General features: G+C 46.7%; 1 protein-coding gene across 2 annotated transcripts in view; it reads right to left on the minus strand.

Moving 5' to 3' along the window:
- Window positions 1-15,153, minus strand: part of VWF (von Willebrand factor) — a 137,439-nt gene that overhangs the window by 860 nt on the left and 121,426 nt on the right. For both annotated transcript variants that reach the window (XM_027074097.2, XM_053225737.1), the window contains exons 44-50: window positions 12,856-12,966; window positions 11,768-11,948; window positions 11,016-11,056; window positions 10,392-10,508; window positions 3,502-3,600; window positions 2,697-2,825; window positions 2,143-2,182 (exon numbers count right to left, since the gene is read on the minus strand). In XM_027074097.2, coding sequence (XP_026929898.2) covers window positions 2,143-2,182; window positions 2,697-2,825; window positions 3,502-3,600; window positions 10,392-10,508; window positions 11,016-11,056; window positions 11,768-11,948; window positions 12,856-12,966 — 718 coding nt within the window. The remainder of the gene's footprint in view (window positions 1-2,142; window positions 2,183-2,696; window positions 2,826-3,501; window positions 3,601-10,391; window positions 10,509-11,015; window positions 11,057-11,767; window positions 11,949-12,855; window positions 12,967-15,153) is intronic.

A 15,153-nucleotide genomic window follows, 5' to 3' on the forward strand; every position in this document is an offset into this window, starting at 1 on the left:
ACAGGAGAGAGATGGGACCTGGGACCTGGGACCTGGCTGGGATTCTGTAGGACACTCTCCAGCCCAGTTCCCTCACTTTACTGGAAATAGGTCAGTTTCACAGTGGCCAGATCACCAAAGCCAGCTGCAAGGAGGGGAGTTAAATTATCCTGGTTCACCTCAGAATCTCCTGGCCCTCCAATCTAGAGATATAGTTATGGCTGGGTTTAACTCACTTAATGGTACAATTTTAACCACAGGAGGAGCCTAGATTCACTGCACTTTGGTGATGTAGATGGATGAGACTTGCTTTTATGTAATTGTAGACTCTAAAAATTATAATGACTGGAGCAGTCTTCTTGTGCTTATAACTATATCCGGAAGCTAATGGGCAATGAAGTAGTCAATAAATATAATTATTATCTATCTGTCTCTGCCTTTGGAAAAGAGGAAAGGCAAATGTCATGGCCACACGAGGGGCTAAGAGGATGCCTGGGAGCCCTGGAGGCCTCCCTTTGGGAATAGCTGTCTCCAGCTCTCTGGCATGGCAGGGATTAGTGGCGTTCAGACCTGAAACTTACCTTGTCCCCACCAATATTTCTAAGATTGAATGCCAGCTCGCCATTCCCCATCTGCACACTGGGAGTTTTCCATTCTTGAGTGGCTCCCAAACTAAATCAACCCTAACTACATATTAGCCTGCCTCCCAACTTCCAAATAACTCCATTGTACAGTGAAAGCCTGCCAACCACATTAAAAGAATGAATAAGGAAAACATATTTAGGCCAACATACTATATTCTTTCGCTGTAGGTTTAAATCCTGAGCCTGGCTCCCTCTCCTTATGAAGGGTCTCTGCCTCCTAAAAGTACTGACCAACAAAGGCCTCTTGTTACCTCCCTGCTAGCTTTGCAAATAACAGCCTCTTGACCAAATTCCATTGTGCAAAGTGTGCCCAAAGAGAAGTCATCTTCTCTGATGGTTTCCTGACTTCATATTCTTAAGCTTATGCAGACAGGAATCATAGAAAGACTTGCTTTCAGAGTGTGTTTCTGCAATCTGCAACCTGGTTATGGCAAAGGCAGGGACTGTCAGAATGAGCCATCGAGAAGAGAATGACTGGGGTGCCAGGATGCTTCAGTTGGTTATGCATCCGACTGTTGATTTCTGCTCAGGTCATGATATCACCACAGTCAGAGATTGAGCCCAGAGTTGGGCTCCACACTGGGTGGATTTCTCTCTCCCCCTCTGATCCTCCCTCCACTCATATTCTCTCTCAATAAATAAATAAACAAATAAATAAGCAAACAAACAAGCAAGCAAGCATGGAAGGTATTCACACTTTTCACTCTCTTTCTTTACCCAATACTGAACACGGTGAACACGGGCCCATGAACCCAAAATAAAACAAAAACAACAAAACAAAACACTAAACTAAAACCAAAAAACATTAGCACAGGCAAGTAATTCTATATTCAGAGAACACAGCACTAACACTAGGATTCTGCATGTTACTTGTGCTCATGAACACAAGAATGTGTGGGGAGATTGCTGCCTGACAGGCAGCCTTGCAGGGGTCCATCCCCAAAGCTGCTGCTGTGAGCTATGGGCTGACATAACTGCAAGGTCAAGAGGGGCCAAGAGTGAAGAAGGGGAGGTTAATACATGTAGACCAGTCTTGTGAATCCTTGAGAAGATTCTGTGTTCTCTGTGGCTCCCACAGCATATGGTGGGGAGCTGATGTTAGCCAGCTGGTGGCTTCTCTTTCTCTGGGAGGTGGCTGTCTGACACTCAAAGAATAAATGTATATTGAGTGTCTGCTCTGTCAAGATCATGGATCAAGGGTGCCTTCCAGGAGCTCTGGTGGGAAAAATAAGATATGAGCCACCCACACCTCTGGGAGGGGAAAGGCAGATAAGAGGAGAGTAATAGTTAGGAGTTCAGAGGAAAAAAGGAAGAAACTGCTTCACAGGCATCTGAATGGTGATCTGAGAAGGAGGCAGTCTAAGAACCTTCAGGGAAGGTGGCAGTTTCCTGCAGAACTGAACCTAGCAACTGGCCAATAATTAAGAATTATCTTTCCAGAATAAAGCTTCCTCCAAAGAATAGTCCCTGGACTTGGTCTGACGGATTTCAAGGGACAAGCTAGTGGTCATGTACTTACATGTGTCACAGCAGGTGCCTGGAATTTTCATGATTTTCCCCTAAGAAAACAACAAATTCCCAGATTAGGCACAAATAGTACACAGTGGATGCTGTCGGGTCATTCCAGGCCAATTCCTGGCTTTGGACTCAGCCCCGAGCTTCAGTCTCTAGACATAAACTGTGCAAAGCCATCACAAATGTGAGCAGACTGGCCCCACCCCCACCTGACCAGCCTGTAACAACTCTGAGTATTCTGGATTCTCTCCCAGTTGGCTCACCAGGACCATCATTCTCAGGGGAGACTAGAAATCATTTGATCTCTCACCTCTCCATCAAACAACCTCCCCCAAGAAGAAGGTATCTAATGAAAGCATCGTATAGTGCAGAGAGTTTTATCTCTCCAACAGGCTTTGATTTTGAAACCTCAGTGATTTTTTAAACTGGGTCAGGGGTCTCCCTTGGACACTGGGACATCATGTCAGTGGGGACTGCATGCTGTTCAGAGGACTCTGTTCTTAGAGTCAAAGATGGGGCAGTCAAGAGGAAAGCAGAGCCTGAGCTCCAGCTACTCACTCCCTCGGCCAGACACTTGTGTTCATCAAAGGGCGGGCAGCCTGTGACCCTCTTCTCCCAAATGTACTCTCCTCTCTCATTGACCTTGCAGAAGTGACTATCACAGCCATCCTGGAGTGTCTCATCACGCTGAAAGGAAAGAGGGGAAATGGGTAGAGCAAATCCAAGGGCAGTGTTTGTGTTGCAGAGACACTTCAAACCATGACCTTGACACCTCGAAGTTGTTGAAACAGGTTGGAGGACTATGGAACAAGAATGAGACAATATCTATAGTCTCCACACCCAGAGCATACGAGACGAGCCCCAGTGTTACAACTTATTTACTGTGAATAGGGCTGCATCAATGCAGAGAATCGCTAAACTCTTCTGACCACCTAGAAGGTTAAAAACATTAAGAGGTAGTGAGGGTAAACTAGCAAATCAACAACGGAACCAGAGATGAACCAGGGCATCACCTCCAAGCCCTAGCAATGAATTCCCGCCTTCGTGGATCAGTTTGTTTCACACCTGATTGCCCGTCTAGCCTTACAGACAATAGGCTGGAAGAAATCTTAGAGATCAACCAACTCCACATCATGGGCCTCACGCCAAGGACACTCATGTCAATAAGAATGAAAAATTTGCTAAATCAGAGAGAAAAATTCTATACCTTCTATAGACTATCCATCTTTTCTCTATAAAATCAGAAATAGGTGGGAAGCCAGTATTGATGCAAACGCAGTCCCTCTTTCTTGGAGAGGAGATCTCCAAGTAGGAAACCCAGTGGTGACTTGAGGGGAAACTCCTGAGTTCAAGTTGCTCCTACCTTCAACATCACGGTCTGGCCTCCTCTTAGCTGGATGGTGCAAGCCACAGGCAGACATCTGCCACAGCATTCACCTTGGTTCTTCTCTTCCTTGTAACCCTGTACCCAGGAGAAAAGCCAGCCTTAGTGAACCTCCCAGAGCACCCCAATCATAAGGAGGCTTACTTTTCCAGCTTCTCATCTCTCCCATCCAGCAGTTTTACCAGGAGTTCAGAAAGTCAACAGTCACCTCTTAGCTAACCTTTGTCAGTTCTCTGTTCTCTAGATGGCATTCCTTCCCTCCACATACGCACCTCTTGCTCAAGTGCTAGCGGCCACACCTGTTAAATCAGACCTCTCCCCTGAGCTCCAGACTTACAAATTCAATTGTTCGCCTGACAGTTGTTTATCTTACTGTCTTCTCAAGACTCATATACAAAATGCAACTTGATTTTTGTCCCAAATTTCGTCCTTCTCCTGCCTCACCTTACCTTGATAAATGGCTTCACTACCCAGTTGCTCCAATCAGAAACTGGGGAGTCACCTTTGACTTACTTCTTTTTCTCAACCCCCCACTCATCACTGAATCTTGCCCAAAATGCCTCTCTAACTCATCCTCTGCTTGTCATGACCAGTGTCCTCTATCATCACCTAGTCCAAGCCATCAGCATCTACCACTAGACTCTGGTAATAGACTTAATTGGTCTTCCTACCTCCACTCTTGACCCTGCACTGTAAGTCTCCACACATCTGCCAGAATGACTTCACTCTCCTGCTTAAAAACCATCCATGGAGTTGTGGTTCTAGTGATGGCAGAGCAGCTTATATCAGACTGGCCCTCTGTAGATCATAAATTCTTGACAAAATATTTGTAAACAACTGTTAAAAGCACTGGATGGCAAAACCAATAACATCTTGTGAATTTATCTCTCACGTAGAAGTAAACTATGTGACAACAATAGCACAAAGTATGGGGGGAGAGTACATCATACACAAAATGTATATTATCAGATCAAAGTAGACTATGGTAAGTCAAGGATGCATATTGGAATCTCTAGAGTAACTGCTATTATCTCTAGCAAAATATTTTCTATCTTCACTTGTGATTTCTTCTTTGGTTCATGGATCATTTTAAAGTATTTTATTTAATTTCCAAATATGGGGAGGGGGCATGTTTCTCAATACCTTTTTGTTACTAATTTCAAGCTAATTTAAATTGTGGTCTTAGAATATACCCTAAATGTTATCAAAATCTTGACATGTATTGACCTTTTAATGGCCCAGAATTTGATCCAAATAACTGAAAATTCCATGTGCATTAGAGAAGTATGTGTGCTCTGCAGTTTGAAAATAGAGTAGTCTATTGTTTTCAATTAGGTCGAGTTGGTGGATACAGTTTTCCAAATCTTCTATATCGTTACTGATTTTTTCCTACTTATCCTATAAATTGCTGAAAAAACATTAAAATTACAAAATAAGTTTGTAGACAAGCCTATTTCTCCCTCTAGTTCTGTCCGTTTTTGCTTCATGTATTGGAAACTCTGCTACCAGATACATACACATCTAGGATTCTTATGTCTTCATGATGAATCTACTCTTTTATAATTATGAAAGAATCTTCTATATTTTTGGTAACATTCCTCATTTTATAGCCTATTTTGGTATTAATATATCCATCTTAGCTTTCTTATTCTTAGCATTGGTTGGCATATCTTTTTTCATCCTTTTCTTTTCAATCTCTTCATCTCTTTAAATAGGAAGCACATCTTGGGGCACCTGGCTGGCCCAGTCAGTGGAGCATATGACTCTTGATCTGGGGGTCATGAGTTCAACCCCTATGTTGGATATAGAGCTTACTTTAAAAAATAATAAAATAAATAAAACTGAAAGCGCATCTCTTATAAACAGTATACTGATTGAGTCTTGCTTTTTTATCCAAGCCTGACAATCTCCATTTGTTATCAGGATTTTGTTTTGCCCATTTACAATGATTTCAGTAATGAAATTATTGATATGGCTGGGTTTAAATCTACCATTATACTATTCATTTTATTTTTTGTCTTCTCTGTTATTTGTTCCATGTTTTTTTTTTTCCATAGTATTTTGGTTTAATCAAGTTGTTTATTTAGAATTTCGTTTTCTCTCCCCTATTGGCCTTTTAGTTGCACTTCCTCGACTACTAGTTTAGTGGTTACACAGGCTTGTCCATTTACCAAACCTCATCAAACTATATACTTTATATCTGTGCATTTTATTTTAGGTAAACTATCCCCCCCTGGAAAAAATAAGACTTTCTATGGCTTCCCATTGCATTTAGAATAAAACCCAATCTTCTTAGCATGTTCTACAAGGCCCCACATGGCTCCTTCCTAATTTTCTGACCTTATCTTCTACCACCATCCCCTTGCTTTTAACAATCTACCCCTGTGCATCTCCTAGGACTGTGAACATGCCAACCTCCTCACCTGAGAGTCTTTGTGTATGCTATTCCCTCTCCCTGGAATGTTCTTCCCCACATTTTGTATGACTAGCTCTTTCTCATCCTTTAGTAATCATTTCAAATATCAATCCTCAGAGAGGATACAACATACAACATATGCACACACTCTCCATAACACTTAACACAATCTGAAAATTTCATTTGTTCTCCCTGAGAAGCATGTGAATTCCAAACTCAGTTTATGCTGTGTGTCATTGTATCCCAGCACCTGGCCCTTAGTAGGCCTCCTACACTCACTGAGACGAGTTGAGCTGGGAACTCCTTGGCAGTGGCTTTAAGTGACAGTCCTTCATTATATCTGCATTGGAAAAAGCAGCAGCCTCCAGACAGCAGGATTTCACAGTCTTTGCAAAAATGCCCCCAGATTTAGCAGTCAACATAGGGCAACCACATTTAATCTTGCAAAGTAAGAGTATTCTCAACAATGTTAATAAAACAAAAATCAAAAAGCTACCATCAGCTGCTTCATCACTGCATCAAAATTAAAGCTCTTTTAATGCTACCCACCACTCCAAAAAAAAAAAAAAAACAACAAAGGAAGAACATAATCTCACAATATTTTTAAAGAATAACTTGATTTATATGAGAAACCAACCACAATGTCATTCTTTTTCAGTCTTTTTCTCATTTTGCCTCATTTGGTGATAACCACTTAGAGATTCATTCATTTGGGCCCCGAGGTTTTCCTCATATGAATCTCTAGCCAGTCAGTTTGAATCCTCAGACAGAAAACACGGGCTTCTCTGCAATGCCCCCTTGTGCACTGCACATGGGCTCAATGCCCCTATCAGCAGGCAAGGTTAGGAGTCGCTAAGCCTGCTCAGAATGAATTTAAGCAATTTGCTACTCATAAACCAAGCTTCAGAACTCAGTGTGTCATCAGGGAGCAGGCCGTGCAGAAAGCGAGTGAGTATAGAGCTCAGCACAGCATCAGAGCTACTGGGCCCACACCACACAGTCTTCCACACTGGGAAAGACACCGCTGGAGTCTGAGGGCATCAGTTTGTCGTTTACTGTAAGCTTTAAACTGCGTTTTCAGAAGCATACAATACCTTAAAGGTGTAGGACCAAGGTAAAGGAACAGGAAGAAAGAGAATAAACAGTATGAGTGAGTGTGGGTGGTTATAGTCAGAAGGGGGAGATTAAACAGGGCTTAAATTAGGCAGGATTTCGTGGGAGCATAGATTTGGGTGTTTTTCTTTTCAGTGAGTGTTAGAGAAGAGACTAGGAAACACGCTCTGCTCAGCAGGCCCAAGGAGAGGAAAATGGACAAAATCTTTACAGGAGAAATGAGTAGGCAGGGGACAAAGGGAGGAGGGGACTGCTAAGTGAAGGGACGGGGCGGTGGAGACAAAACCCACACACCAGAGAGGCAGAGGGCACAACTGAGCTAAGAACAGGAAAAAACAGAGGGTGTTGTGGTAGGACAAAGAGCAGGAAGAAAAGGAGGAGAGGGTGGAAGGTACTAGGAGAGGGGCAATGATTTTGGAGTTGGGAACAAGGGAGGGAGGTGCACAGGGAGCCTGACAGGACCCACTTACAGGAGTAAACAAGGAAACAGACCTTCTGCATGTCCCCTGTCCTGTAAGGCATAATACAGCTGCACCAGGTAACAGGGCTTGCCCAAGCCCTGCAAGGCTTCCTGGCCACACCAGGCAGTACTGTGTGTTCCATAGGCAAGCACATGCCATGCATGCACACATGCACACGTGCGCACACACACACACACACACACACACACACACACACACACAGAAGGGCAGTGCTGAATGGGCTTTCCCCAGAACATCCAATCAGAAGCAACTGCTTTCTCTGCCTGCCAGCCAAGTTCCCACCAGCCAGTCTACTTGTGTAGGTGTGAGCAGCCACAAGTCCTGCCCCTGCCCACTCATGCCCCTAACATTGCCCTGCCTGTGTCCCATAGCACTTTCCATAAATTGCATTGGCTGCTCAAAGCCTTCTAGTCTTACCTCTTCTAACTCTTACTTCTATCTGCCAGTCTGGTCCCCATTCCCCTCCCTGGAAGGTCCTCTATTCTACATTCAACTCACTGCTCAAGGTCAGCTCATGGTCGTGCCCCTCCAGCTGCCTTCTCAGTGTTCCATGTCAGGGTGACCTCTCTTCCTCATGCTTCCGTCAGGCCTTCACCTGTTAAGTTTCATGTCTACTATCCACTAGCACAAACCACCCTCTGCAGGTCTCCTTAAGGTATGAGCACCGCCTTCCCGGGGAGGAAATGGACTCACATCTCCAGTGACACTAACACTTGAGTCTGATGTAGGCAGTTCAAGCACACCTACCTAAACTTTATTGACCACAGCTCCCCACCCTCAGGAGACCTCTCTGACCTTCATGGCAGAGGCATGTGGCAAGATCAGTTAAGGATGTTGAGCTAGAAAGGGGACAACTGAGGCAGTTTTCAGCAAAGGTTGAGAGACATGTAGAAGGAGGACTAATCTAGAAGTTCTCAACAGGGAGGAAGTGGGTACACTGCCATGGTGGATATTAGGATTTGGGAGGAAAGGAGGAAGAGTACCAAAAGGGGCCATGGATTTAAGAATACTGAAACATATGTATCTAGACTGGATTGATTCCACTGCTGGATTTCTATGGATGTAGAGACTTTACTGTACCACCTTCTGGCCACTAGAGGGCGCTGTTAGGGAGTTAGTAGCTCCCCCTCTAGGAAGCGCTGCTTCAAGACCGCACTGGTGTGGACCTCTTGCTGCGCTGATTTGTAGGTCAGTGGACATCCAAGGTGGAAGAGATGCCACAAACTCCGTGCAGCATTATTTAATTCCCTATTTAAGCCCAGATGTGTTCCAGGGGAGCTGTTACACGTACATACATACACACACCACCCAAAACCCTAGAGAAGCAACTAGGATTTAACAACAGCAACAAAAAGCAAAAATGTGTGCCTCATTAGCTTCAACCTCATTGAGGCAGGAATGTTCTCTGAATCATTCTATCAGATATAGCTGTGTCTCAGGGCACCTGGGTGGCTCAGTTAAGCGTCTGACTTCAGCTCAGGCTGTGATCTCCCAGTTCATGAGTTCGAGCCCCGCATCAGGCATTGTATTGACAGCTCAGTGCATGGAGCCTCCTTCAGATTCTATGTGTCCCTCTCTCTGCTCGTGCCCCTCCCCTGCTCGTGCTGTGCCCCTCTGCCCCTCCCCCGCTCATGCTCTATCTCTCTCAAAAATAAATAAAAATATTTTTTAAAAAAAATAGCTGGGGGCGCCTGGGTGGCTCAGTCGGTTAAGCAGCCGACTTCGGCTCAGGTCATGATCTCGCGGTCTGTGAGTTCGAGCCCCGCGTCGGGCTCTGTGCTGACAGCTCAGAGCCTGGAGCCTGTTTCAGATTCTGTGTCTCCCTCTCTCTGACCCTCCCCCGTTCATGCTCTGTCTCTCTCTGTCTGAAAAATAAATAAATGTTAAAAAAAAAATTCACCTTTACTTAAAAAAAAAAAAAATAGAGCTGTGTCTCCTATAGAGTCATTCGCTCCACATAGATTTTACTAAGCCCCTACTGAGAGTATAACTCTGTGCCAAGGGCCATGAAGAACGGTTCTACAGATGGAGAACACTCTGTATACGGGACCTGCTCCAGCATCCTTTATCTCTACCCTCCTGATGTTTCCTCCTGCTCTGGCTGGCCACACTCCTCCTCGCAGGAAGGACTCCTTCCTCCCCGGCCTCACCCCAGAGCCTGCCTGCTCCCTTGCACAGTTGAGGGGGGAAGCCTTCCACTTGCACTGCCTGAAAGTGCTATTACTCTATTCTGTGCCTCTGGCTCACAAGAAGCTCGTCTGACTCACTGTGTTTTTGAACAAAGCAGGAGCCCCCAGCACAGACGGCAGTTTGAGGAAGAAGCATTAGGTCTAGATCCGTGAGGTGGGGCTGGGTCACAGTGAAGACAAGGAAATGCCGGTTTTCATCTGGCTAACTAGAAATGATGATTCCACTTCTCAGAATCCACCCTCGGAGGGACTCAGAGTGAGCATAGTCATTGTGACCTGGCAGAAACAGGGTGAAATATTTTCAGCCAATTCAGTGCCCAATAATGAAGGTACGGGATGACGTACATCCGTTTTAAGGAATACTGTATAGAATTTTTCATTTAGTGTCTGATAATTGTTAAATAATTTTTAATGTTTTCAAAGAATGGCAATGATGGCTTCTTAAAATGCTGTGTAAAAAAATAATAAAGAACTGTAAATATGGCGTCAGAAGTCTTGCAAATATTGTGTTTGTTTAAATTTCCAAAACTAGACTCTTCATTATAGCTGTCAAATATTGTCCGTAGTCAGAAAATAACAAAAGCTTTATATACAGACTCCAGTAAGGTCCCATTGCATGGGTCCCACAAGTACCCAGGCCATCGCCCGGATGCCTAACAGCCCTCTTACCAGGGGGCAGGCCTCACAGGTGGTCTTCCTGCACTCCAGCTTGAATCCAGAGACGGGCCCCACCTGGATGGTGCAGTGGCAGGTCGTGCACACGTCAATCATCAGACTTTTCCCAGGCTGAAACCAGAGGCACCAGGATCAGGCTCCCCAGCACACCAACCGCCTGCCCCTGACCCTCCCATTCACCTCAGCCATCTGCCTTAGGAGAGGGGGCCCGGCTGCCCACACAAGATGAGCCATCACCCTGATGCTCCTCCTGGGTCCAGGGACCCGCTCCATTCCTGCCTTCCACTTCAAGTATGGTGACGGTAAGTCAGAGTTTTTATGCCAGAAAGTGAGCCTGAGCAGTGAGAGAGGGAGACGGATTGAAATGTGTGTGATGCCATCAGAGTGCTTCTCTGCACACAGAAGAGATGCTCAGGAGCCCGAGTGGGGGCCGGAAGGTGAGGCCCTACAGAGTCAGCAAGATGGCGGGAGCCTGGCAGCCAGATGCCCTGGAAGCCCTGGAAGCAATGGAAAGTGGGGGATAGGGCTCCCTGCTTCCTTTTATTTCCACTTCAAATGACTGAGCTGCCCATCCTTCCCACGGCACCCACACAACTTGCCCTGGAGAAGAAGGCTCACCCCAATGATGGTGCCATTGAACATGCAGGCCTCCAGTGGCTCTGGGGGAGAGAGAAAGGTGCAGGGTTGATCCCCTCAGGGTCTTCTCCTCCCCATCTGCGCCCCTCTCCTCCATCTGCAGTCCCTCTCGCCACCCCACCCCAGGCGCTGTGGGTCCCACAGTGGCCTCACTCCTCTCAGGCCTGCAGAGGAAGGGCAGGCTGCCTGTGTCCTACCATGCCGCCCACAGTAAGAAGATCCTCCCCCTCCTCAGCCTCAAGGGACAACCTTTTAAATGGTTCACACATTAAGTGTGAGTGGGAGGGCACTTGGGCTTCTGAAAGAATGAAACTCTATTCTGGAAACTTTAAGTCCCAAGCTCAAACCACACAAAGAATTCAGAGCAGGTGGTGGAGAGAAATGCTATTTTTTTTGTTGGTGGAGTTGGGGGTGGGAAGGTGGAACACCTTTCCCCAGCAGAGGCAATACAGTGGATGCTTGAGAAGCCTGGGGTTTGGGAGCTCTACCACTACTAACACACACGGGCAAATAACTGGAGGTGGAATGATATAAAGCTACCACTGGGCACAGTGATGACCTTTAGGAAACTATAATATTTCTCTCATCGTATTTGCTTTCCCACAAAAGCATTACGAACACATACGAGGAGTTTGATCCTGCCCATTTCCCCGAGTTGCTGAAAAGACAAAGAATTCAGGAGTTCTTAGTGGAAAGAGAGGCTTGGAGGTGGGGCCCCTGGACGCACGCCTTACCGCAGTGACAGGTGGGGCAACACTCTGACGCCTTACAACTCAGCTGGAAGCCCACAGGGCAGGTAGGGATGTCCAGCTGGGGGCAGGAGACATTTCTCTGTTGCACAAAGACCTCTTCCTTCACTCGGACACACTCATTGATGAGGCAGGGGTTGTCAGGGGAGGCCCAGTGAGAGCCAACCTGTGGTTAGAACATTAGACTTGAGCAAGGTTGGGCTGAGGGCCCAGTGGGGTGTGCTGTTCTCTCAGGGAGCGGATCTGGGCTCTGGGGGTGAGCCCCAGCTTAATATGTAAATCCCACCCACAGGGTAAGGCCCACAGAGGGAGTGAATGGGGCTCATCCCAAGTCTTTCAATAAGTCTAGGTCAAAGTCATCCTAAGATCCTAGCTCAGAGCCATGTGTTCTACAGACACAGTCTTCAGCACTGAGTGAACCCCTTAGGGAAGCCTGGGGACACTCTCCTCCACCCTCAGCCCTGGATGTGAGCTGAGCTCAGAGGCTCTAGGGCACTCTGACCAAGAAGCAGCAGCATGGGTTGACTCAGAGGGGATGTAGAAGGGAAATTCCACTCATTTCCTAGCCAGGAGCTACTTCCCACTTACTCCTACAGGGAGAAAGCAAGAGACTAGGGATGCTAGCATCTGGCCCCTACAGCCCAGCAATCTGTCCCTGGGGCTTCCAGGCCTGTGGATGAGTGGCCCGACTCATGGCAGAACAGTACTTATAGCCTGTGGAGCTTTGGAGCAGTGGTGGGCCCACAACACATGCAGGATGCTGAGGCCATCCCATACCAACCACTTGGGGGAAGCCGACCTCAGATCCACAGGTAAACAGGAGGACACGAATCCCCGAGGAGTTCACAGAACTCTTAGGGAAGGAACTGGGCCTCTCCCCAAATCCACCAAATGGGAAGTCTAAGGCAATCTCAACTATTCCTAAGGGGAAAGTAATCCCAGCCAACATCTGGATAATACCACAGCCAGATGCAACTCCCTATGGGAAAACCAAAAGGCGGAGAATTCAGCACTGGATCACAGAATGGACAACCAAGCTGGTAAGGCACTACCAGCCTGGGCCCCAGACCTACATTCCTCCAGTGAGACTGGGAGTCCCCCCGCAGTGAACCAGTCACCACTTCACAGGCAGTTGGCAAACACCTTCCACAGCACTCGTCTTCATGGAGGACATAAGTGAAGCCCTGGAAAAATACAAAGAACAGCGAGTAAGGACAGCCCAGCAGCAAAAACACAGGTGCTCTTATCTACTCTGTATGTGCACTGAGCCTTGGGGATTTACAGACCAGTTGGAGTGAACATATTCATCTCTGTCATCCACAGCCTCAGGATCATGCTAAGAAGTGGGTAAGAGGCACCAACCACTGAGTCACTAAGCTAGGTCTTATACCAGCTGAAGATACATAACCATGCCCTCTGAAAGCTTCCAATTTCAAACCAAGATGCAGTCCACAGGAGTATTAAAGACAGTCCAAAATCCACTCAGCAGCAGCCACCTGGCCGATCTTTATCATGGCCAACTCCAGGGCCCCTCATTTACTGGAGGGAATGGTCAGGATGCCTGGGATCTAGTCTCCGCTGTAACAGAGATAATTACCTATACAAGATGAGCACATTGATCCCAAGAGCTCTCACCAACATACAGAGTTGGGTTTCCCCTGGCCATTGCTTGACATTACCTAGCGGCTTATGAGGCCCAGTAAGATAAGAAAGTGCACAGATTGACCTTTCCCAGAAAGGAGAGACCAGTGTCTCTCCAGGGAGACCAGTGCCCTGCATTCTGCCAGCACATCTTAATGGCCAAAGCATTAGGAACTTGGACTGAAATCTCCCGAAACTCCAAAGCCATATACAAAGAACAGGCAAATCACTGATACGTGTGTTTGTCCCGGGAGCCAAGGAAAGAGAACCCAGGACCACGCTTCATTTTGGAGCTCTGTCCTTGAAAGACAAGGAATGACGGCAGCTGTCCAGGGTGGGTGTGGATGCCCAGCCTGCTCTGCTCCACAGGCACACTCATGATGAGCAGGGCCAAGTCAGAAAATGCACACAATGCCAGTGCCTCTCTCTGGGGGAACTCGGGCACTCCAGAGACTTGGCTCAACTTTACACCATCTGCACAGGACCTACTTACATCCCCACCTGCGTCATAGCAGTGCCCACGGAGCTGTCCCCAGTCCTATATCAGCTGGGATTCTAGACGTTCATGGGGCATCTATGACGTACTAGATACTCTGGAGGAGCCAACAAATTAGGGCGATACAATCTAGACACCGTCCACTACAAGCAGAATACACAAAGCGCTGTGAAAGAAACAAAGCCTCAAGGGAGCACAGAAGACAGTCATTAATCCCTTTAGGGACTCGAGTCACTCTTGTGTGCCTCCCTCAGAGTGCTGAGTCATGTGGATTTGCATAATCTTCCTGTTTGCTGCTGCCCTCCTCACCTGCAAACGTGGTCATCAGTATGTTAGCGGACTCCCAGACCAGAGGCCTTGTTCTCAAAACCCCACCCACTTCTCGCACCATGCCACCAAATTTCCTGGCTGCCATCTTTCTAAGATTCCCACCATACCTCCAACATCCCCATTTCTTGCTGAGCAACTGGGGTTCAGCCTATATATGTCATCTCTCCTTCTTTTCCCATACTCCTCTGAATCCTATGGCTTATATCTCACACCCTTCTTCTTACTCTTCTCCAGCCTGTTTGCACTGGTTCCCCAACTAAGAATGAAACTAATTTGGGGCACCTGGGTGGCTTCGGCTCCGGTCATGATCTCATAGTTGGTGGGTTTGGGCCCCATGTTGGGTTCTGTGCCGACAGTCTGGAGCCTGCTTTGAATTCTGTGTCTCCTTCCTCTCTCTCTCTCTCTCTCTCTCTCTCTCTCTCTCTCTCTCTCTCTCTCTCTCTCCCCTCCCCCACTCATGCTCGTCTCTCTCACTCAAAAATAAACATTTTTTTAAAGTATAAAAAAAGAATGGAACTAATTTTTTGAGGAACCTCCATACTGTTTTCCAAGTGGCTGCACCAGTTAGCATTCCCACCATCAGTGCAAAAGTTCCCCTTTCTCTGCATCCTCGCCAACATCTGTTGTTTCCTGAGTTGTTAACGTTAGCCATTCTGACAGGTGTCAGGCGGTATCTCTTTGTGGTTTTGATTTGTATCTCCCTGATGATGAGTGATGTCGAGTATCTTTTCATGTGTATCTGGATGTCTCCTTTGGAAAAATGTCTATTCATGTCTTCTGCCCATTTCTTCACTGGTTATTTGTTTTCTGGGTAATGGGCACTAAGAAGGGCACTTTTGGGGATAAGCACTGGGTATCATATGTAAGAGATGAATCACTGGGTTCTACTCCCGACACCAAGACT

The sequence above is a fragment of the Acinonyx jubatus genome, chromosome B4 (assembly GCF_027475565.1).
Source record: "Acinonyx jubatus isolate Ajub_Pintada_27869175 chromosome B4, VMU_Ajub_asm_v1.0, whole genome shotgun sequence".
NCBI classification, from domain to species: Eukaryota; Metazoa; Chordata; class Mammalia; order Carnivora; family Felidae; genus Acinonyx; species Acinonyx jubatus.